This window comes from Aquila chrysaetos, chromosome 17, assembly GCF_900496995.4.
Source record: "Aquila chrysaetos chrysaetos chromosome 17, bAquChr1.4, whole genome shotgun sequence".
NCBI lineage: Eukaryota > Metazoa > Chordata > Aves > Accipitriformes > Accipitridae > Aquila > Aquila chrysaetos.
Window position 1 is genome coordinate 21,904,903 of NC_044020.1, and position 22,240 is coordinate 21,927,142.

General features: G+C 44.7%; 1 protein-coding gene across 1 annotated transcript; it reads left to right on the forward strand.

Annotated features, from left to right (window-relative positions):
• Nucleotides 1-20,745: 20,745 nt before the first annotated feature.
• Nucleotides 20,746-21,652, forward strand: LOC115352778 (histone H2A-beta, sperm-like). Its single transcript, XM_030041404.2, has one exon. It carries the CDS (start codon nt 21,140-21,142, stop codon nt 21,650-21,652), a length of 513 nt encoding a protein of 170 aa, XP_029897264.1. The 5' UTR covers nt 20,746-21,139.
• The last annotated feature ends 588 nt before the right edge of the window (nt 21,653-22,240 follow it).

The following is a 22,240-nucleotide window of genomic DNA, read 5'->3' on the forward strand; positions in this document are numbered from 1 at the left end:
GCCTGAGATGGTGCTCCTCCTCCACAGCTTCAATCATACTCTAACAAAAGATATCTACATAAAATTTGCATAGGTTCATCTTCCTCACTTCTGTCTGTTCTCACACTCCTTGAACTCTCAAACAATAGCTTAAGAAAGCTCTCATATTTCACATAGCTTTGTGAGGTATTGCAAGACAAACCGGTTCCTCCCCATCTGAATGTTTTATTGAAACCTGCCTCTCTGATTATTGTGTCATTGGCTGAAGGTTCCTTAATGTTTCAACCTATTAGTATTTGGCAGTGCTTAAGTATTTCCTTGTTCTGTGAAGATCTCCTGTAGATACATCTCACAAACCAGAAGTAATCACAATAGAGTGTTATTGTATGCCTGCACAGGGGCCTGGGCAGTAATAAGACAGCATCAGACTATAGCTGCATTCAGTATGGCACAGAAGGAAACTCCTAATCGTAATCTGGATTTCTTACTGCGCACAGCAACATTCAGCAAGGAATGGTGGCTAGTTGTCTACCATTTTTGCCAGTGGTCATGACAAGTGTACCTCTAGGGAAAGGCATCTGATAGCATGACTTCATTTGTTCACTCATCTGTCTGTCAGTCCACTTTTTCCCCCATCCCTGCTCCTCCCATCAAACAACTTGTAAGTCTGTTGGTGAATTTTTAGTAAATCTGACGGAGAAGAAGTTTCAGAATAATCAAGATACAGAATCATAAAATAATTTAGATAGAAAGGGACCTCTTGACACTATTTGGTCCAATCTCTCTTTTTAAGCAGGGCTAGCTTCAAAGCATGTCCAGTCATGTTTTGAATATCTCTGAGGATAGAGAGTCCACACCATCTCTGGACATCTGCTCTCATGCTTAACCATCCATGTTGTGAAGATTTTTTTCCTTAAATCAGAATTTCCCGTACTATAACTTGCGTCCATCGCTTCTTGTCCTTTCACTGTGCACCCCTGAGAAGAATCTGTCTCTGCTTTCTCTGTAATCCCACTTTACATAGCGGAAGACTGCAAATATGTTCCCTCTTAGCCTTTGTTTCTTCAGGCTGAATAAATGAGACTGTCTCAGATTCTTTCTGGAGGTTTGTTCCAGCCACTGACCATCCCAGTGACCTTCCACTGGACTCCCTCCAGTCTGTCAATGCCTTTCTTGTACTGGGGAGCCAAATCTGGACACAGAACTTCATTGGTGGTCTCACAAGTGCTGAATAGAGGCGAAAAATCAATTTCCTTGATGTGTTGGCTACACTTTTGGTAATACAGCCTGAACACAGGAAACTAAATAATCTATAGCAATGGGGGACTGCATTCACACTCTTACATAGGAAAAGAAAAAACCCCAAACCCCAAACAAAATAAGGTAGCCAATCAACATGTCTGTAACGGCAACTTAGGGAAGTAACTGGCAATTTCCCTTCCTCTTCCTCAGCCAAACAAGTGATGAATGGGAAGAGGAAGCTGAGTATACTTTAGGAGTAATTAGGGACATGGAAGAGAGCTAGGGGCACTCGAAAAGGTGTTAGGTAATGCAGAGTGGGCCTGAAGTTATTTCAGTGGTAAGGGGTATGAGAAGGAAATGAGGACTATTATAGTGATGTGGTACAAATGGATGTGGGACTGTTGAAAGCCAGATTCTATCAATTTCACTTCTCATGATATAATACATTCTTTCTAATGATTCAGCCATACAGGAGTTATTCTTTCCATAAGCATAGGTGATACCCTAAACTACTCATGCCTAACCAGCAAACCTACCCATCTTTCCCAGAAGCTTTCTGATGACAGAGTTAGGACACAAAGAAAACTGCCCCGGTGCTGCTGGAGCTACTGTTTATTCCTACCGAGTTACTAGTGAGAAATATTGCACAAAGCTTCCCAGAATGACCTGACATTAAAGTGACAAAGCTATGTGGCCAGTGATGTGCAAACAGGGCAGTCCCATGGTGAAGAAAGCTGCTGCATTAGCTGTAATGAGGGCAGAAGACAGCTAAGAATATGTTGCAGACATGTTTGTATTTGCAGCTTTGAAATGCCTCAGACCCCATGTCTTTAAACAGGTACTAAGTAATAGACAAAAAGAAATCAAGGAGGGAGAAGAAAATGGCAATCAATTCCAGGGCCCTGGTGCAAATTGCTCATCCTTTATTTAAGTGCAGCATGCCTTTAGGATGAATGTAAGAGGGCTTTCTTGTTGATATGCGGAAAAGAAAAAGATAAAAGCATTCGAAAACTGAAATCTTAGAAGACATTATGTTCAGACCAATTGAAGAGCACATGTTTCTCAGGAAACAAGCTACTGAATTCATTACTTTAGTGAAATTACTGATCCCAGAGGACCTCTTTATATTATAGCAATGTTGTGATAAAAAAAAGTAAGCTCAGATCTTTATGCACATCACTACCATATCAGGGATAATTCTTAAGAAGACCACAGTGCAATGGGGAAATTATTCCATTTGTCTTTGGTAGGAGAGAAAAAGAAGAAGTTTTGGGTTGTATGATTAAGAAACTAGGAGCAGGAGGGGATTAATCATCTGGAAGCATGAAGATCAAGATTTAACATGGGGGAGATAATGAACCTCACACTAAGCAGCTGTTACAGGACAGACACACAGAAGGTGCCTTGATACAGGATGCCATATAAAGCAATCTGTTGACCTTAGACTGGCCGTGCTTTGTATTGGCATAAGGAAAGATGTAATTGGAGATCATAGTTTGGCTAGAAATTTGATGAAATGAGGAACAGTGCCAAATGCACTTCAAGACCCAAACAATGCAAATAAAGACTTAAGTATCACATATGTACTTGGTTTTCAAAGCAGAGTCATGTGGCATCCTCTTTGGATGGCAGAGCATCAAGATGTCTTCAACTTATTCAGTTCAGACTTCAGAAAGTTACTGCATTTGCTCTCTTTTATGAAGAAATTTTATATATACATACATTTTTTTTCTCCATTCTTTCTCTAGATGAGTCAGAGGGATGATTGTTGAAGTTGCATTGGAAACATATGTTTTTCACAAGTTAGTTTTCTTTCAAATAAAGCTGAATGTGCCAATCCATTTTATTACATCAGATGCACTTGTCCTCTTCTCTTTTACACTGGGCATACATACACAGCAGGGCAATGTAAAGTTTTCCAACTAACACTGATCCCACTCACTTTCTGGGAGCAGTTAGGTTCAGTGTTTTGCATGTACACTGCACTCACAACAGAGAATTCTATGAAATTGTGACTAGCCCACCACTGATACCCCAGCTACCTTGTGTAGAACATCTCAGATGTCCTTACACTGTGCCAAAACGCCCAGTATAGCTGTATGTGCAGTATCTAGGCACTAGATGTAGTCACAAATTAGAAAATAAACACATCAGAGAATGTCCATTTGCCATGCTGAACGCTGCATAGCCTGAAAGTGGAGTTGAGACATTCAAATTTTCAGTCAATACAGATCTAAGTCATGTTTTCCTTTGTGCCAGAGAAATAGCAGGAAGTTCAGTGGAAACATGAGCAGCTTTCAGCAGTGAAGCCTTGGATTTTCCAGAGGAATGAGTAATACATAATTACTTGTTTCTCTTCTATGGCTCCGCTTTACATTTGCATAACACTTGAGGACTGAGAGTACTTTCTCAGTCATGACTTCACCTGAGATGAAGTACAAACAACCCACCCCACACTACAATACCTGTTTTATTGTCTGGTTTCTTTCTCTAAAATAGACAGATGTGGGGCCAGAGCCCCAGCTTCCATTTCACTTATGCAAATACCCTCATCAACAGTGCCAGGCTATTTGCTAGCCTGTGATCTTCTCAGGAAACTCTGTTGTAATCTGAGAAATGTTTCCCCACAACACACTTATCAAACCCACTCTGTCAATACACTTTGTTTTAAAAGCCAACGTATCTCTGAATAGCATTGTGTATGTCTCAGAGTTTGGATATTTTGGATAAATTTGCCTACACAGCCTTCCACTTTTCCAAGGCATGTACCCATCTGCAAGCTGTTAGATTTGCAAGTGATGGTATTTCTCAGAATGTTTGCTGGGAACAGGCAGCTCATAGTGCAGTTGGTAGACTATGCTGTATCATTTTATGTTGAATGGATGGAACATTTTTCTGATATTGCTCATTTTCTGTAATAATAAAGATCAGGTAATATTAAGCATTGTAACACTGCTACATTGGGAAGAGTAAACAGCACACGGTTCAGTCCCTGCAAGATCTTTGTTACAGATAGACTGATAGTAAATTAACTAGTATGCTGTCAACGTCATCTTTCTGGAACATATTTTAGCCCTGCCTATGAAAAATAAAGTATTACAACCTCATATGGCATGAAACACATGAAATACCATCCATTTTTCTTGATTTATAGTGTAACGTATACAGACATCCTTGAAAAAACCCTGCTGTGTCTAAATTGGGGAAAATAGGAGGACATAAACATAATGAGGCAGGCCAAAAAAAGAGTTTAAAAAAGACTAGCAAAGACAATTAAAACTAATAATCAATCTTTCTTCAGAAACAACAGGATTAGGAAGCCTGCCAGAGAATCCACAGAGACACACAATGAGAAGAACAGAAGATGAGGTCAAGAAGAGTGCAGGAGCAGTGCAAACAATAACTATTATTTGCTATTGTTTCAGTTAATTGAATAAGTATCAAATATTACTGTATTTAAATGAACCCTTTGATATAAAAATTTAATTTCTCAAAAATAAAATACCCAACAATGTATGGACAATGTAATTCTGATGCAGTAATTATATTGCTGACATTCTGAATTTGCTCAAAATCTCGAACCAATGACATACTGATTTAACTTAAGATTTGGTTATTACAGACCTTTGCCATAAGGGACCATGAACATGTATTTCACCTGATCACAAAGGACAAAAACATGTGTCAGGGAGCCTTTTAAAGGGTAAAACTAATTTTTCCTTCAGTAAAAAAGTTTTCCTGTCTTCACTATTTTCCTTGTTCCCTTATTCATATTGTTCTGCTGCTTTAGGTAGACGGGCAGACTGACGCACTAGGCTTTAAAAAAGGCAAACAGTAATTGAGTTAAAATAAAGAAACATATCTGAGAGCTTCCTTTTTGAAATGTCAGCATGTCAAATTTTGGATTCTATTACAAAGAAAATGAATCAGAATCAGTTCCCTCCAGATTCAGATTCTAAATAACCTCTCACTCCCTATGGTTAAAGGAGTTCATTTGGGTTTCATATCTAGTTTTTTTTTTTAAAAAGAGAACAATACACCAGCCGCCAGACTAGCCCACTCAGCAATCTCCCATTTCATGGAATCCCCTTGTTCTACCCTTTTGGAAACATCCAAACTCTATAAGTCAAAGGAATATTTTACAATTACAGGAAAGCCAGGCTTGAGACCTAAAAACATTGCTGGTTTTCGTTCTCTGGGATGATTGGGATGATCCTTACCAATAGACATTTCACAAGGTATGCTCAGGATGAAGTTGTATTTGGTCCATGAGCCAGGACACACTCCCACTGCTCACTCTATAGCATCAGCTAGAATCGAGTTGGAACAAGTGCCTGAGAGCAACAGTTCCTCAGCTGCATGGTCCAATAAACCACTACGGAACAATCGTGAAGACAAGTGGACTACCACGTGCAGGTAGCCAGGCATCTTGATCGTGAAAATTCTAATTGAAAACACCGCAAAGACTAGATGATCTCATGGATAAGCTGACAACTAGTTAAAATGGTCTTATGGGCTGCCACTGGTTCAGTGGAATCAGTAGTTTAAAGACATAAAAGATATCGTATAAAGTGATGTCATCCCTCTTTGTATTTTAAGACCTGATTTTCCCAGTCTTTTGAGCAATGCGTGAGTAATAGCTCCAACACATGCCTTGCAACACCAAGACTTCCATTTAGTACAAGACATTTTTCAGGTGTATTAGTTCATCTAACAAAGGCTTATGGGCTTTTGAAAACTTCTTCCTGGTGATATGAAACAACTGCCACATGAGTTGTTTCAAGCCACAAGCACCTCCTGTGCTACCCACTGTAATTTTGCAAGGGGCAGCACTCAGCGAGCTAATCTGTAAGCAACAGGATGCTGGAGAAGCCTTCAAGAGTGATTCTTCAGGCAGCAAAACCAAGGCTTTTGCATCCTTTTCCATTCTGCCTGAAGAGCCAGTCATTCTTGTAGGGACCAGGGACCAAAGACTCTGCAGCTCAAATCACTTTGTGTGTCCACCTCACTTTTTCCAGCCAATAAGTTCACCCTGCAGGTCATCCGTACCCTTGAAGAACTTACATTTTCCAGGAGAAACACTTTAGATGCTACTAAAGCCTGAGAGGGTTTTACAACCTTTCCACCACGGTGTACCTTCACACAACACCACTGCCACAGGTACAGCTCACATGGTCATTCCCTGCCTCTTCAGCTAACACTTCATCTTCTGGGTATATCTGCACTATCAGATCACTTGGCTCCCATGTCCTGGTTCCTAGTTTGTCCACCCTGCATGGATGTCAATTCACCCCAGGGAACTACTTCGGAATGAACCAACCAGTTCCTTCCAGGAAGAAACCTAGGTATGGTTCTGGAGATAATTCATACAAGTGCAAGGAGTGCTACTGGTAGTCTTGATGGGTTGGACCAGAGTATGGTAGGTCCCCTTTTTGCTTTGTCATTAGGCTTTGCCCTTGCAGTCACCCCCACATGCCTCCATTGTGCATTTCAGGACATGTGACACTTGTGGACTGCAGCAAAGCCCTCATGTTATTTCTGCATTTACAGAAAAGACTTGGGCCTAATACTGTGCAATTCAGCCACTCTAATCTGTTCTAGAGACCTAAGCGGGTGGACGCAGGACATTTAGCATCATGTAGTCTGTTCAGAGATCCCTCCAGAAAGAGGATGCATTTAGCAATAGAGGTACTGTCTCTGTTGTCTCCTTTTGACTGCCCTTTGGTTACAGCGGGAAATATGGGAGCATGATGTGTGATATTCAGGAAGGTTAGTTTTCTCTGCAGCAGTGGGGGGGATATCTATTTACATCCCTCAGTGGAATCACTCTTTCATGTTGCTAACCTGAAAACCTGCAGTTCATACTAAGTAATTTGAGCTTTGTAGGTCTGCTTTTGGGGTAGCGACCAACAGCAACTAACCAACAGTGGGAAATGCTTAGATAAGACATGCAGGCTCTGAAGTGTAATGTAAGTCATCCTAATTTTGTTTAAAAGAAAGAGTTCAGCCTGTAGACAGGGAAAGTGAAACAGTGCAGTCAAGAGTCTGGATCTTGATCAAAATGCATCAAATACAAAGTGTAAAGCAGATTCCCATTTCCATGCTTTAATTACCAGAATGTTCGTTCTCAGTCAGCCTGCAGTTGGGACCTGATGTGAGAGGAGCACTGAGCTGCACCACAGCTGATTCAAGACAGCAGCAAGAACTTGATGAGTAGCTCCCTTCACCAGTTAACAGCAGCAGCCCAATGCTGAAACTCATCTGATGTTGGAAGCTGGATGTTTTCTCTCTTACAAGGACTAATAGCTAGTTTCTGCTGGTGAGATCTGGAACCAAAGGCCAGAATTGGATCAAAAGTGAATTTTAAGTCACAAAGTTAATTTTGGAATTTATCTATCGTTATATAGCACATTCAAGCCATGGAGAGCATCGTCTATCTGTTTTACCCGACCTGACAATATTTTGGTTTGCAAGAGCCCAGCTGCTGATGGGATCCACATTGTACATGTACATATGCATATATATTTCACATTAGTGGATCTCTATCCTGCTCAGCCAGGGAGGAAAAAAGGAGGGAGGCTGTTAATGCCATTTGTGTTCATAGGAGTGCTCTGTGTCTCTGTGTAGACCTGTGTGGCAGCCATGAATGTATATCTGTGGTGTGTATATGCATTTGTGTGTGTGTGCCTACTGGGAATAACCTCCTCAGCCTTGCTTCTGGTTGCACCTGGGGGCAAGCAGCTGCAGCAATTTCACCTCTGTTGGGCAGCCAAATTCTGCCCTCCCTAAGAATCTTTTGCAGCGTGTCCGTTATAAGGTATATTTAAAGATTCAAGCACAAGCAGAGGCCTCTGTCTCCTGTCTGATCAGGGAAGACTTTTCAGTAGAGAGGACGTTGAAGACATGAACAGAGCCTAAAAGCATGTTACATTGTTTGAAAACTACTTCTGTGCAAACTCGTAATTCAGGTCCTTTCCTAAGAGGAAAAGAAGATGAGCAGAAGCACCAGTGTCCCAGTCTCGCTCTATTCAGCAGTGTAAATCTTAGGAATTTATTAGGACTCCTAGCTGCTGAGTTGCTAAAAATAAGGCCACAATGCAAAAAAAAGGTTCCTTAAATTAACAAAGAAATGCTTTGAAATGTAAATTGTATTCAGTGCTCCTAGAGAACCTCACATATAACTGCATAACTGAACATAGGGAGGCCTTACCCTGAAAGCCATGCCTTTAGAGGCAGCATACCACTAAGTAGGAGCTTTACTTTTTTGTAGCTGAGAAACACCTCAGAAAGCCATTTGCAGCAACAGCTAGAGTAAGTCTAGGTGTGGCCCAAGCCTGCATTTTATTGTATGCATCTTTATTTTTAGTAGAAGTGCTTTTAATTGTATAAACAAGACCCAAACGCTTTACTTTTTTAGATTAGTAATTGCTCTAATTATCAGTGTGTCTGAATCTGATAGGAATAAATCACCTCTCTCTTGAAGCAGTGAATAATAAAGTTTGATCACTGCTGAAAGCAAACACTTTGGGCCACTGACAACTGAAGGAAAATCTGAAGATCCCTAGAACTGGGCTGTGTCACCTTCCAGTCTACAACCAGTCTGCTTAGGGACTGGTGCTATCGCGGAAAAGGAGACTACTGAATTCAGAGTCCTTCTGGCAAGACTCACTAAAAGGACATCCTGAAACTGAAGGAATAAACCCTTATCACCAGTGACACTGGCTGCTATGTGGTTTCTCCACGCTACTGTGAATGCCAGATGTATATTCATTATAATCCTGGATTATACTCTTGTGTTGCAGCCTTCTGACCCTTGTTCAGGCTGCATAGGAGGAAATGAAAAATAGCATTCTGGAGGGAACACAAGAACGAGTCCTGCCACATAGCTCAGGACAATCCTGCACAGAGGGAAATGAGGCCCTCCGACCACAGTCAGAAGCAGAGCTGGTACAGAGATGATGCGGCAGCCATGGGATCTTCCCCTGGGTCTCTTGGACAACAGTGCCAAACCACCCCTACACAACATGCAGGAATAGTATCATTATAAACAATGATTACAGTTGTCATAATCGGGGGATGATTACCCAGTAATTAAGGAGCAATCACGCACAGCTCTTCAAATGACGTCCCTTGCTGTCTTGGGACTGCCAGGAATTGGGAGTGGTGGCCATGGGTGTGGTGTGTGGTGCAGGGACAAGCCATCAGGAAGCCAAAGGAAACTGAATGCAAAGCTGTCACTGGGTAGATGTTCCTGTGTCAAACAGAGCAAGGCAAATACTGACAAATGCTGCAGACAATGGCTGATAAGGAGAGAGGCTGGGAAGTGTGCTGAGGAGACAGAGAAGGGCAGCATGTTGGTGGGGGTGACCCCAGGCATATCTCCTGTCAGCGGGCTGGAGCGGGCATTGGGCAACTGATGTCTCAGGGTGACCAGGAGCTGCCTGAAGACCTCCTCGGCAAGGCCATGACACCTGCAACTTCCCTACCCTGTGCCTACGGGAAGGCTCTGGCTTTCCAGGCAGCAGGCAAAGCTCTTCGGCCAAAAGAGGGGAGAAGTGCATGTTTTACTGTAGCGGTCCATGGAGTCAGTAGTCTCTGTAATTTATCTACTTCTCTCTTACTTAATGCCCCCAAAGGGAACTGGTGGGCTGTGGGGACCCACCAGGCTCGACACACTGCTCCTCCCTGTCTGGCTCCTGGTGGCTGAGGAGTACCAAGAGGACAGAGCCCCATGGAGGTCCCCGGGGAGCGGCCAGGCGGGCAGACTCCCCAGGGACCCCTGGGCAGCTGCCGTGACTGCTACTGGGCTGGTGGGGAGGGACACGGAGGGGCTGGGCTGGGGGGGGATCGTCTGTGCCCCACGTGTCCTGGTCCTCGGCAGGGCTGAGGGGACGAGACCTTCTGGAGCTGGCGTGTCCCTGAGCTGTGCCCTGCACCCTGTACCACCAGGACTTGGCATGGCGAGGTGAGGCTCGTGAAGGAGGGGGAAGCAGCTCTCACGGTGGGGCACCGGTGTCCTGAGGATCCGAGCAAAAGCACGCCTGGAAAGCTCTGTGGTCAGGGCAGCAGTGCAACGAGGCAAGCCTAGTCCCCTCGCTGGGCTTCGGCGACGATGACTGCATGTCTCATGCTGCCGATCATCTCCTCATTAGCTTTCCTTCTTCCTCTGCTCGCACTGACTGCGCTGTGTTGTCAGCCTCTGCCGGGGACTTTTTCAGCCGGACTGCCAAAAATTTGAGGACACTGGATTTTGCAAGGTGACCCGGGGTGGCCGCGTCACTGAAGAGAGCCAAGAAGGGGGCTTGCAGGGTGGGCACCAGCCGGTGGAGCGGCAGCATCGCACTGCGACTTCAAATGCGTTTCCTTGCTGTGAGGAGATCTAGAATAGCTCTTGTGCCTCTGCTAGCCAAACCGGCATGAAAACCCAGAGGTGCTGCTGGCAGAGTTACAATGCACCTTTCTGCCATCGGTGGGCAAGCAGCGTGTCATGCCCAACATGAAAATGCTCTGTAAACTCATGACACGAGGCGCTGAAGCAAGGAGTAAGTAAGATTTGGTTTAATTTATACTGGGGAGGGAGCTAGGGAGCATTTCAGTGAGAAATGGCAGGTCTGAGAACCCAGCAGACCAAAATATCTAAAGCTGTGAGTAGGGTAGGAAGCATAACCCCTCAGATAATTTACACACTTTTCTCATTATTTGATGCACTTTCTTTTAAATATCTCTGGCAGTATATTCAGGCCTTCGCAAGACATCCCAGATATCAGCTGCTCTTAGGCAGATGCAGTTGATGATTAATTCATAGTCCTACGCTGAACTCTACTGGCAGGTTAAAAGCATGTCCCTATTAGAAAAAAACAACATTCATGTATAAACTTGTCTCTGCTGCAGTCTACTGAAATTAATAAACTTTAGTTGAATCAGGCAATTAATGTTTCCACGTGTACATTTTTTCCTGAAGCCTTGCTTTGTACTGTTGGGCCTGCTTAAAAGGACATTTGGCCCTTTCTGGGGCAGGACAGTTCCTCTGCTTCCACTTTTCACAGGTGGGGATTGCTCCCAGCAGATGAGTTTTTTCAGGCTGATGCCGACTTGGAATTTACATGATGTATTTTTTTGTGGTGCTTTTTTATTAAACTTTCTTGTGCAGTCCTTGAATGTTAGTTTTTGTCTCTTGCAGCTGGTGTCCCTCTTCTCTTGCTGAGTTAGGAGTTAAGACAGTGGTGTGTCTCAGGAGAGATGGAATAATGTAGCAGCCTTTGCTCAGTCTGCTTTGAAATTGAACTTGCAGCTTGTCATGAGCTATTCTGTAGTGTTCTTCTATGCTGCTGAATTGCTGTGGGATGCACTTCTCCTCGGGAGGAGTGAGCAGTGAAGTGAACTATATCACTATGTGCCTTCATAATTGCTTTTGCTCCTGTGAAAGGGCAAATGTAATAACCGGGCCAATTAGTTTCTCTCAAGATTTACAGCACAGCCTTTCTGACTTGCAGCATTTTGAGGGAAGATGGAAAATTCTCTTTCCAACTCACCAGCTCTCTGCAGTTGCTAAAACGTGCACTTGACTTGGGAGTTTCAGCCAGCTTGGATTCTGATGTGCTTTCTTAAGGCTGATTCAAAGTGTGGTTTGGGTAAGAGCTGCACCTGTAATCTGTTTCACATGCTGCAAAAAGATGCTGCAAAGATGGTTTCCAAGGGACTTAATGATACTGAGTTGTATTCCGGATTTTGACTTCTTCATCCTGCTGGAGAAGGAGAACATGCATGTTAGCTGAGCTCTGATGTTTATACACCAAGTCACCGTATCTCTTTTCAACATGTGGCATTGGTTAAGCTCTTCACTTGCAGCTTTAGACAAACTAGGCTTTGAACAGAACCACATAAAAGTAATTGTCTTTTCAGCTGCTGTCTCTCTAAAATGGAATTGAACAGTAGGAGAAACATGGGTAATTGTTCCTGCTGAGTTTGTATTCAGAAAATAAGCCGTATCAGACAGTTCTTAATGCACTGCATTATTGCTAGACTGTAGCATTGTCCTCTGAGAGCCAAAAGCAAATGTCATCAGGGCAATCTCCAAGTAGCACAGGGGTGGCCCAGTTCGGAGCCCAACGCTTCTTAGTAGGTTGGGGAGTTGCCTGGTAGGTGTTTCCCTGAGCAGGAAAGAAGACCAGTCCTCAGCATTAAAACTTTACAGACTGAAAAATCACTCTTTTATCTAATAATGATGCTTGAGTGGTAAAGTTCACTGGGATGCACTTTGCTCTGTTTTTTCATACAGAGCGCTGGTGCATAATAAGGACTCTTCAACATTACATTTTACTTTCCTTCTGTCACCCTTTCTTGTAACCATGTCTCTACTTGTTATTTTCTTATGCTGTAGGACTTTGTGGTCTGCTGGCCATATTGTTAAAGTTTTCGCTTGCATAAAGAGTTGGATGAAAAAGCAAGCAACATTTTTTTGTGTTTTGTGTTCATGCAAAATACATAACGATCTGCAAACTAGAGAGTAACTGCAGCAGGGGTGTATGGGCCACATGCTGAGTGCTGTGATATCGGTAGAAAGGAAGTATACTTTTCAAACACCCAGCTCATTGATCTGGGTTGGGTTTGCAATTTTCTCTCCTGTTTTAAATTTTAATTAAAATAGCCAGTTATATATAACTGTTAGTGTTCTATAAATAAGTGAAAGAAATCTGCTCTGTATGCTGTCTATTTCTGCTGATTATAGATCTGCTCTGCACATTTCAACACCTGTGGCACTGACAGGTTTGGTTTTTTTCCACATTTGGCATACTTGATTGTCTGCTTTGAAATGTGCATCTGAGTTGCCTTTGTCACTGTTGTAAAGCACTAGCATCCAAAAAGGAAGGCTGTTCCACTGTTCTGCTGCTTGCCCTTTGGGAGGATCCAGATTGAAGCCTCAATGATGCTTGCTGTCCAGAGCTTCCAGTCTGAGCTGCACTTGTGTTTACGTGGCAGGAGAAGCGTAGCTGGTAATAGGTGATTCTCCAGTACAGGTAGGTGCTCCAGTATTCAGCTACTGGCTCTGAATGAGGATGACCTGCAGGGGGTAAGATGTGGGTCCAGTGGTTTTGCCATTTCATGTGCTTTTACTCCTTCTGAAAACATGCACTGTATTAAATCAGATTTTGAAAATGGCAATCTCCTTTTTTCTTTAAAAGAGGGAGGTAGCATTGGCAACCGAGTTCCACCTTTCGCATAAGTCTGTGGAACCCGTAGTGCTGTAGGTAAACCACCTGCAGCAGGCCAGCAACTGCACATCCTCATCTTAACTTCTTTCTTGGTGTAGCAGCAGTTTTCCTGCTGCAAATTGCTCCTAACCCATTGGAACTGGGATTTGACAGTTGGGGGAGTCACAGAATCATAAAATAGTTTGGGCTGTGAGGGACCTGCAAAGGTCATCCAGTCCTTGGGTTTGAATAATTCCTGAGATCCAGGAAATGGAATAACAGGGTGTCTGTACTAGGCTCATATATGTGATATCTCTTGTGCTAGTATATTTTGATTCTAGAGATGTTATCTCCTCTCTGATTGACTGATGGAACTGAGTCACAACATGATTTGAAGTTGGGAGCTAAGATTTAAGAAAAATTTGCATTTCAGTTGGCTTTTAGTTTCTTAAGCCCCACAATTATATGCTGCTCTTCTGAAGGCATTCTGGAGTCAAATTAGTCTTGCTCAGGCGGGAATCAAGGTGTTAGATGCAGGCTAATATCTCTGTAAGCCATGTTCATCAGCAACATATATCCAGCACATTCTAACTTTTTATGCATTCAAATACCGTTCTGAAAATAGCTAGTTTTAAGTAAAATCATCTATTCACTCATGGAAGTGAAGGCAGGAGCAGAAATAGAGGCTCAAAACCTTTCTGTTTCCTTGGAGCTACTCTGTACCACATGAGATTAATTAGGAGACCAGTGTTTTTAACAAAATTTCAATGTCAGAAGTTTCAGATATCCTCTTGGCCAATAGCAGAAATAGGCATCAGTTTCTGAAACAATGGCAAAATCTGACTGGAGGAGGAAGGAACAAGGTTGAAGAGATGAGGCACTATTTGTCTGTTAGAACTAGAAACATCAGCTAAGAAACCTCTTTTTCCTTTGCTCATCATTCAGGATGAAAAGATTATTCTGAAGACAGAGACCACTTGGTTTTATTCCAGGGCCAAGCCACTGCAAGAACAATAATGCAACTTGCAGGAGCAGCATGTGCCAGGCACTTTTTGAGATCAGACTAACTGGAGTTGCTGTCTTGGTGCTAAGTGGATAGAAAAGTTCATTAATATTGACTTCTGTCTACCATTACTTACCTTCTCCCTTCCTCCACTGCCCCTAAGAGAAAAGGAAAATACTATTTTGCAACTTTACCAAGCTCTGGATCTTCTTCCTTTTTGAAGATCAGACAATTCATTTGAAGAGGTAAATAAGCATATGTGGCAATTAGCTAGCAACTGTCTCAGTTTTAAGATTCTGGCAGACTTTTAGCAAGGGAATTTGTAACTGACATGGATTTCTTTGAAATTGGAGTTGGGCTTCTCAGTCATTTCAGTATTCCAGAAACTGCTGTCCTTGATGTCTAGCTTTCTGAATGTGATTGAGAAAATCTTGGCAGGGCACATTGAGGTACTGCCCGTATCTGAAGCAGCTGTTCTCAGGAAATGCTGAGGCAGAGCTGGGCTTGTCCTGCCCTGGATTGCTCCAGGCCTTCCTTGGCAGTCAAACACTAAGCGCTGCCAATGAAGTAGGCTGGATTTGCAGTCTGAGCTGAACTGGAAGAAGTATCAGGGGCACTTGGGAGCCACAGACAAATCAAATGGGCCTGTCTTGCGTTAGTACGGTGGGTTAAGTAATTTGGAAGGGTGACCAAGTCACATTGTCCCTGAATTTCGGAGGCTGATTCTGGGCTTTGGTGCTACTCTTTTCATTTTCAGCTGGAAAAAAGCCACATATGTGCATATATGTGCATGATAGTGCATGTTTTATATCAACTGGAATTAGCGGGAATCATGGTTTTAAATAAAACAAAATAAAAAACAGTAGAGGCCAAATGCTAACAGTTTTTAACCTTGTTTTCAGGGGTGGAAAAAGCTCATTTGTACTTGATGCAAAATTCCCTTTGTGCTGCAAGTGTTCAAGTCAGTGTGTCTCTGTGCACATGCACATAGGCATGTGCTCTCCAATGAACTTTCAGTTTTCATGGAGACAGTGAAAACCTCCAAAAGATTAATGAACTTTCTTATTTCGGTCCCCAAATACTGTCTCCTTTCTGAGATCTGCAATAGGATTGTGCCATTTACAATTCAGGACTTTGCTGTAAGACTCTTCTGCACATACACCAGGCACAGACATGGTCCATTCTGAAGCAGAAGCTAAAGACTTACAGAGAGCAGGTAGCTCTGGAAGGGAGGGAAAAGATGTTAGCCCAAAGGGAATGATGCTTTGTTATTCCTTGAGTATTCTGACTATTTTTCTTGAAAACCTGAATTTATACTTCCAAATGTGCATCCATCTTTTTTCGGTGGTTTGCTTTATAATAGTATGTTGTTCTTTTGTGGCTGCTTATTTCAGCTATGTTTGCATAGCTGAATGTCTGCTGTGCCCCAGACATAAATTTTACTCTTCTATTACATTATGGTAGCCCTCAAGAATCAAAGTGTTTCTAGTGAAATGAAACCCAGGGTAGCATGTTACATGGAATTTCTGTGAGCGCTGTGGCCAGAACTGACCCTGTGTCTTCCTCCTGTACCAGCACGTGTGTTTGCATAAGCCCTGTGGTTAGCCACATGGAGTAATCTGGGGTAGAATGAAGTCTTGTAGGCTATCTAGGTTGGATCAGTTCACCAGTACAGCACCCAGTTCATTTTGTAGCTTTGTAAATGTTGGCGGTGGCACACAAGGGGCAGCGGCAATGGCTTTTGGTGGTTCAAACTGGTCATGGAATGGCAGCCTTCAGGTGTGAGTGCCCAGTGGAAATTTGGGTGTTGAGATTAAGCACCTTTTTATATGTGTGTCCACTTTCCAACTCTTGACTCTTGGGTTATGCAGTGGGGAGATTTTTCCAACACAGATGACTTAATAGCACCTGTTTTGAAGAAGTCGTCTGTTAAACGTAACAACCCATTCCAGGTGACTTGATATTTCGGTGGGGTGATATCATGATCCCATTGCAGGATCTACATTTTGTCCACTGAACGATTAGGCACATCACCTGCATAGCTCTGTGTAGGAGGAAGGCAACACACAGTCTGAGGCCATGCTTTCTCTCAGACAGAAGAAATTATAGAAAGTAACAATGAAATGCACAATATTATCTGGTGTCTTTCCTTTTCTTCCCCCACAGCTGGAATAGATGAGAGAATTTGTTCTCCTCCAGTTTTCAATACTTTGCAGTGCCTTAAGGCTGGGTCTTGCATTATTTTCACACAGAAGACGATTGCATAGTCAGGTAAACCTTTGCATTTAGGAGATTTTTCCTATTATTTAAATTTGGTTTTCCTTGACGTCATATCTTTCTGAACCTTTCTGGTGCATGGAATTTTGGGCACTCAGGCACAGAGGCATGAAGGAGAAAATAGGTAAAATGAAGAGAGTGAAGATGGAAGCACAACATCCTGTTCTCTTCCAGAGAAAATCCATTTTAATTTATAAATGTGCATATTGGCAAGTGGCTTTTTCAAATGAAAGTCCTTGTAGTGGTGTAGCACAAAATGGAAAAACCAAAGAAAACAGGAGAAACTTATGGGGTAGAAGTTGTGCTTTAAATTTTTATGCTTTGTTCCTAGTTTCCTAGATGTGAAAAAAATGCTATGTTCTCTACAGTGTTTTTTGTAGGAAGGCTCAATGTGAATCCTTCTGGAAGAGGAAGGTGATTTTTATTTTAAGCAAAACTGATTTCACTCACGTTCCTTCTGCCATGGGTTTCACTTACTCATTCTCTCATATTCACAAGTGCCAAGACGTGTTTGTCCAAATAATCTGGGAAGGAATAATAGTGCCACAGAGGAGACCTGTCAGCAGCTGCTAAGTTCTCATCGTGTCTCTAGAGATTCTTTTTTATTGGCAAACGTTATAATTAACTGAATTGTGGTTGTACCTTTTGCATCTTCCATGAGTAGAGAGTTACTGACATCTTTTGTCTGACTGTCCTCTCTTGGCCCTTGCAAGTCTGAGGCAAAATCGCAGAGTCTCAGTGTTCTTTATTTTCCTACTTGAGTATTTTATGGCTGCAATCCTGTTTTTCAGCTCTTTTTCACCTTATCTTTATGGCTTTAAATTGCTGCAGTCCTTGTTCTCTGGCTATTTGAATGACAACCTCCTGCATCAATTAAGGCATGCCATGTCTTTATCTCTTGTTCCATTCGTTCTTTATTCAGATGCCTCTTCATACATATTTCCATTCAGATGCCATTCATTCCAAACTCAAGATTTCTGTTACAATGATCTGCAGTTTAATTCAGTATTTGCCTTCAGAAAAATACATAGGGCACATGTGGATAGCTTTTCATTGCTTTGAATGCCAACTATTGAAAGCTCATATGCCGAGGACCTGCGAGCAAATGTGCAAGAGACTTGAAAAGTAGTGTTTACTAGAAAATACACTTTTTGTTACGTAGCAATTAAACCAGCAGGATTTTATACTTAAAAACACATCCTGTACTTAGCAATTCTTAATTATTTTAAAATTACACTACGGTATAGTATAATAATATAGTAAGTTTAGGATACTAAATTTTGTTACTAGAATGTTATCAAACAGAAACTGGATGAAGTATGAAATCTCATGTGCTGGCTTTTAAACCAGTGTACGTTATTCCATAGCTAATGAGTGCAAAATTCTTATTTAGATAAGACTGAGAGTGTATGAAAGATGAAATAGGAATTGAACTTTTAAAATAAGCATTTTCTTTTTCCCTGTGTCCTGCTTATCGCTGCCTGTAGCACAGCTGTCAGTAAAGTTTGCCTTTGCAGGACAGCGAAACAACCTGGAATCTGGTAAAGGAAATGGAGGGACTCTGGTCTCAATGTTGACCTGCTGCCACCTTCTGGTCATAGAATCAGAGAATCATTTAGGTTGGAAAACACCCTTAAGATCATCGAGTCCAACTGTTAACCTAACACTGCCAAGTCCACCACTAAACCATGTCCCTGAGCACCACATCTACATGGCTTTTAAACACCTCCAGGGATGGTGACTCAACCACTTCCCTGGGAAGCCTGCTCCAGTGCTTGACAACCCTTTCGGTGAGGAATTTTTTCCTAATATCCAATCTAAACCTCCCCTGGTGCAACCTGAGGCCGTTTCGTCTAGTTGTTGTGCCACAAACAGGAAAGGGTGCTTTGTAACCATGAACTGTGACACGTTTTTTTCCTCAAAACCGTCGCTGTGGGTGCTGCTGTCCCATTCATATTTCAGAACACCCTTAATGCTCTCCTCCCATGAGGTCTCTGCAAGCAGATTTTTAAGGCATGTTTTTTTTTCAGAATGATTAATAAATTGGGAAATCTTAACCTTTGTGCCCAAGATCTGTAGGGATTTCACTCTCCCAGACTGGGTGGCTGGGTCCCAGCTTCCTTATACAGAGAAGTAGCACTGTCTCCCTATTGTGCTTTCTACTTACTCTGAAGAAGCTATTTTTTGACAAACAAATGGACTCAGTTCCATGAGAGCTGGGGCAAAAGGTAAGTGGCAGACCCTTATCTTCCCAACAACTAGAAATTAGTGATACCTTTAACAGACAGGTGACCTTTATGAGCAGAACAACTCAAGAACAGAATTTTAATTTCTGTTGTGGCTTCATAAAAATATTTGCATACAAAGTTGCCTACAATATTTCATATTTTACCCATCATATGACTTTGGGAATATTAGCTATTAATTTTAAAGGTAGGTTTCTAGTTTCCAGTACGCTGAAGAAAGCCAGGAAAACTGAATCCAATGGATTTGTAAAATACTGACACCCAAGTATCTATTCTGTTAAGAATTTCCTGCTGTATGAGAGAAGATCATGAATATCAGGAGCCTTGATTTGTGGCGTATGTGTAAGGAACAATGCCACAGAAATAGCAGGGTTCATAGATATTAATTTGTATCTGTGACTGCTTACACAGAATGAGGCATTAAAAATCAGATTATATCAAGGATAAGAAGTCTGGGGAAATTGGAAAGCAACAAGAATTTACTGTTAATACCAGAAACTAAATATAAAATCAAGTGCATTGCTACAGGCTAGTGGTACAGGCATTTGAAAACACTCTGTTTCTGAAATGACCTCATGCACGGAGGATATTCACCTTTCCATCATTCCAGAGAGTGGTTCCAAAAATCCACAACTATTCCCAGAACACTAGGAAAGGCACAGCTCTGGGTCCATGAGATATTGCTCTTGTATGGAGCAGTATGATTTATCTCCTCTGCACCTCTGCTAGTGCTAACCTGGAAAAAAGGAAAGCAAGCCCAGCTGCCACCCTTTGACGGGCACAGCCTCTGCGTCTCATCAGGCTGCCACGTACACTTACAAAGGTGTTCCTGAATCAAGGAGTGTAAGAGCAAACAGTGGAAAATTTGAAAAGGCGTGGAAGATGGGGCCAAGGGGAAGACCTGGCTTTACTGTTTGAGCTGAAAGTGTGAAACCCACTTTGGGCAATGTGAGGAGGGAATGGACATCCAAAGTACCTAGATGATATGTTGGAATGAATTTTTAGTTTAACAAATGGTAGAAAAAGAAATTAATTACTCTTCTGTGCCATCTGAAAAACTACCAGTATTGCTACAAAAAGCCCAGAAGGCCGGATGTGCAGAAATCAAAAGCAAATGTCTCTAACACATTTATCTTGCTGGAAGGCACTTGAAAAGAACTCAGGATGCAAATCCGGGCAAAGCACATTGCCTGCATTGCTTCTGGGGTGAAGTACAGGAGACACAGTGCTGCAGACAGGAATATTCTGCAGTCCTTGGGAGGTTCTCAAGGCGTTTCTCCTCCGCAGCCTTGCCCAGACACACCTCCCCAGGCAGTCACACCCCAGGTACCTGGGGTTTTGTTAACCACGGCAGGCATGGGGGCTGGTTTGGGATTCCTTCCGCCTGGGCTACTCTCCACCCTTCCCTGCCCAACAGGGAGGAGAGGGAAGGGAAAGGGGAAGAAAAGGGAAGGAGGCATTGGAAGAGGAAGGCTTGAGAAAACGTGGGCTTCCGTTGGAGGGAAGAACTGAGAGAGCTCGGGCTGTTCATCCGAGAGAAGAGAAGGCTCAGGGGCATTGCCCAGAGAGGTTGTGGAGTCTTCACCCATGGAGCTATTCAAAACCCAACGGGACCCGGCCTGGGCAGCCGGTGGCTCGGGGATGCCCTGAAAGGAGGCAGGCGGTCCTCTCCCCCGGAGCGGCGACGCGGGTTTGGGTCGGAGGGGAGAGGCGAGGGCCGAAGGGAGAGCTGCCGCAGGGCAGGGCCGGGCAGGAGAGCGCGGAGGAGAGGGGAGCCGTGCCGAGCGCCGGGAAAGCCTCCGCCGCGGAAAGCGGGAGCGGAGCTGGGGAGCGGAGCTGCTCCCGGAGCTCGCCTGCGAGGGGCGGAGCCAGCGGGGATGACGTCACAAGCAGAGAGGTGAGGTCACAGGGGAAGTCCTCTCCTAGCGGCCCAGCCACCCGAGGAGAGCCCTCGCTGGAGGGCCGGAGCCCGCGCGAGAGGGGGCTCGAGCCCGCGCCCTTCTCCCGAGGGGCTCGGCCGAAGCGAGGTCGGTCCCGGCCGCCCTGCCCCGACGAGGCTCGGCCAGGCCGGCGAGGACGGGCGCGGGGGACGCGAGCCCAGAGACGGGCACCGCCGGCCAGGGCCGGCCGAGGAAAGCGAGGCAGGCAGGGCTCGGGAAGGCGCCGTGCGGAGAGCGCCGCGGGAGCGAGCTGCGGGCGGCATGTCCGGAGCAGAGGAGGTCTGCGCGCCGCCCGAGCGGGAGCGGGAGCGGGAGCCCGAGGCGGCGTGTTCCGGGGGCCTCTCCGAGGGCAGCGAGGCAAAGGCCAAAAAGAGCCGCTCCTCCCGGTCCTCCCGGGCCGGGCTGCTCTTCCCGGTGAGCCGCGTAGACAGGCAGCTGCGCAGAGGCCGCTTCGCTGAGCGCTTCGGAGCCGGGGCCCCCGTCTACCTGGCTGCCGTGCTGCAGCGGGTGACGCACGAGACCGTGGACGCGGCCGGCAAGATCTGCAAGAAGAGCAAGCGGCGGCGCATTTCTCCATCGCACTTGCAGGCGGCGGTGCGGAAGAGCGCTCTGCTCAAGCGGCTCCTGCGAGGCGGCGTGCCCAGGCGTGGCGGCAGGGCTGTCCCCCGAAGCCGGCGTGCGGCCTCACGGCCCAAAAAGGAGACGACCGAGAGTAAGAAGAGATACCCCGGGCAAAGGGCCGCACCTGCCCGTGCCACCGCTGCTGGCGAGTGAGAAGGCGGCAGAAGCTCTTGCCCCACGCTGGCGAGGCAAGGGCTGTCACGTTTGCGAGGCTCTTGCCGAGTCCGGCGCTGTGGTCTGAGGGTGCAATAAAAGCTTTTGCAACGCCACGTGGGACGTTGGGCCTTTTCTGCCGCGTGTTGGACTAGCGTCTCCCGGCTGGCCGAAGGCACGCGGCCGGACGCAGGCAGAAAGCTCTGCACAGGGCGGCTGTAGCGCAGCCCTTGTTGAGGAGGGCGGCAACCTGCCCGGAGGGCAACTGGCCCTGACGGGCAGCGCCTGCCTCCAGCTCAGGTTTGTCCTTGGTCTGAAAGCTGCTGAGAAGGCAAGGAGGCATCTGCCTTGCCAAAGGATGGGTGCGGGCTGTGAGGGACAGGGCGAGGGTGAATGTTTCTGGAAGAGCAAAGTCTCCCGGAGGCTCCTCTTGCACCATCCCAAGGGGCAATGGTGGAGAGACAGCAAGTGCCCCGCACTCCAGCTGCGTTTGCCCTTCCTGGGTGGGGAGGGCAGGAAAGCACTTGGGCTCATCACAGCCAGCACCCCAACTCCCACAGCTGCCTGCCCACGCAGAGCCCGGCAGCC

Coding starts and splice junctions, on each gene's coding strand:
- LOC115352778 (XM_030041404.2), top strand. CDS start 21,140: ATGTCCGGAGCAGAGGAGGTCTGCGCGCCGCCCGAGCGGGAGCGGGAG.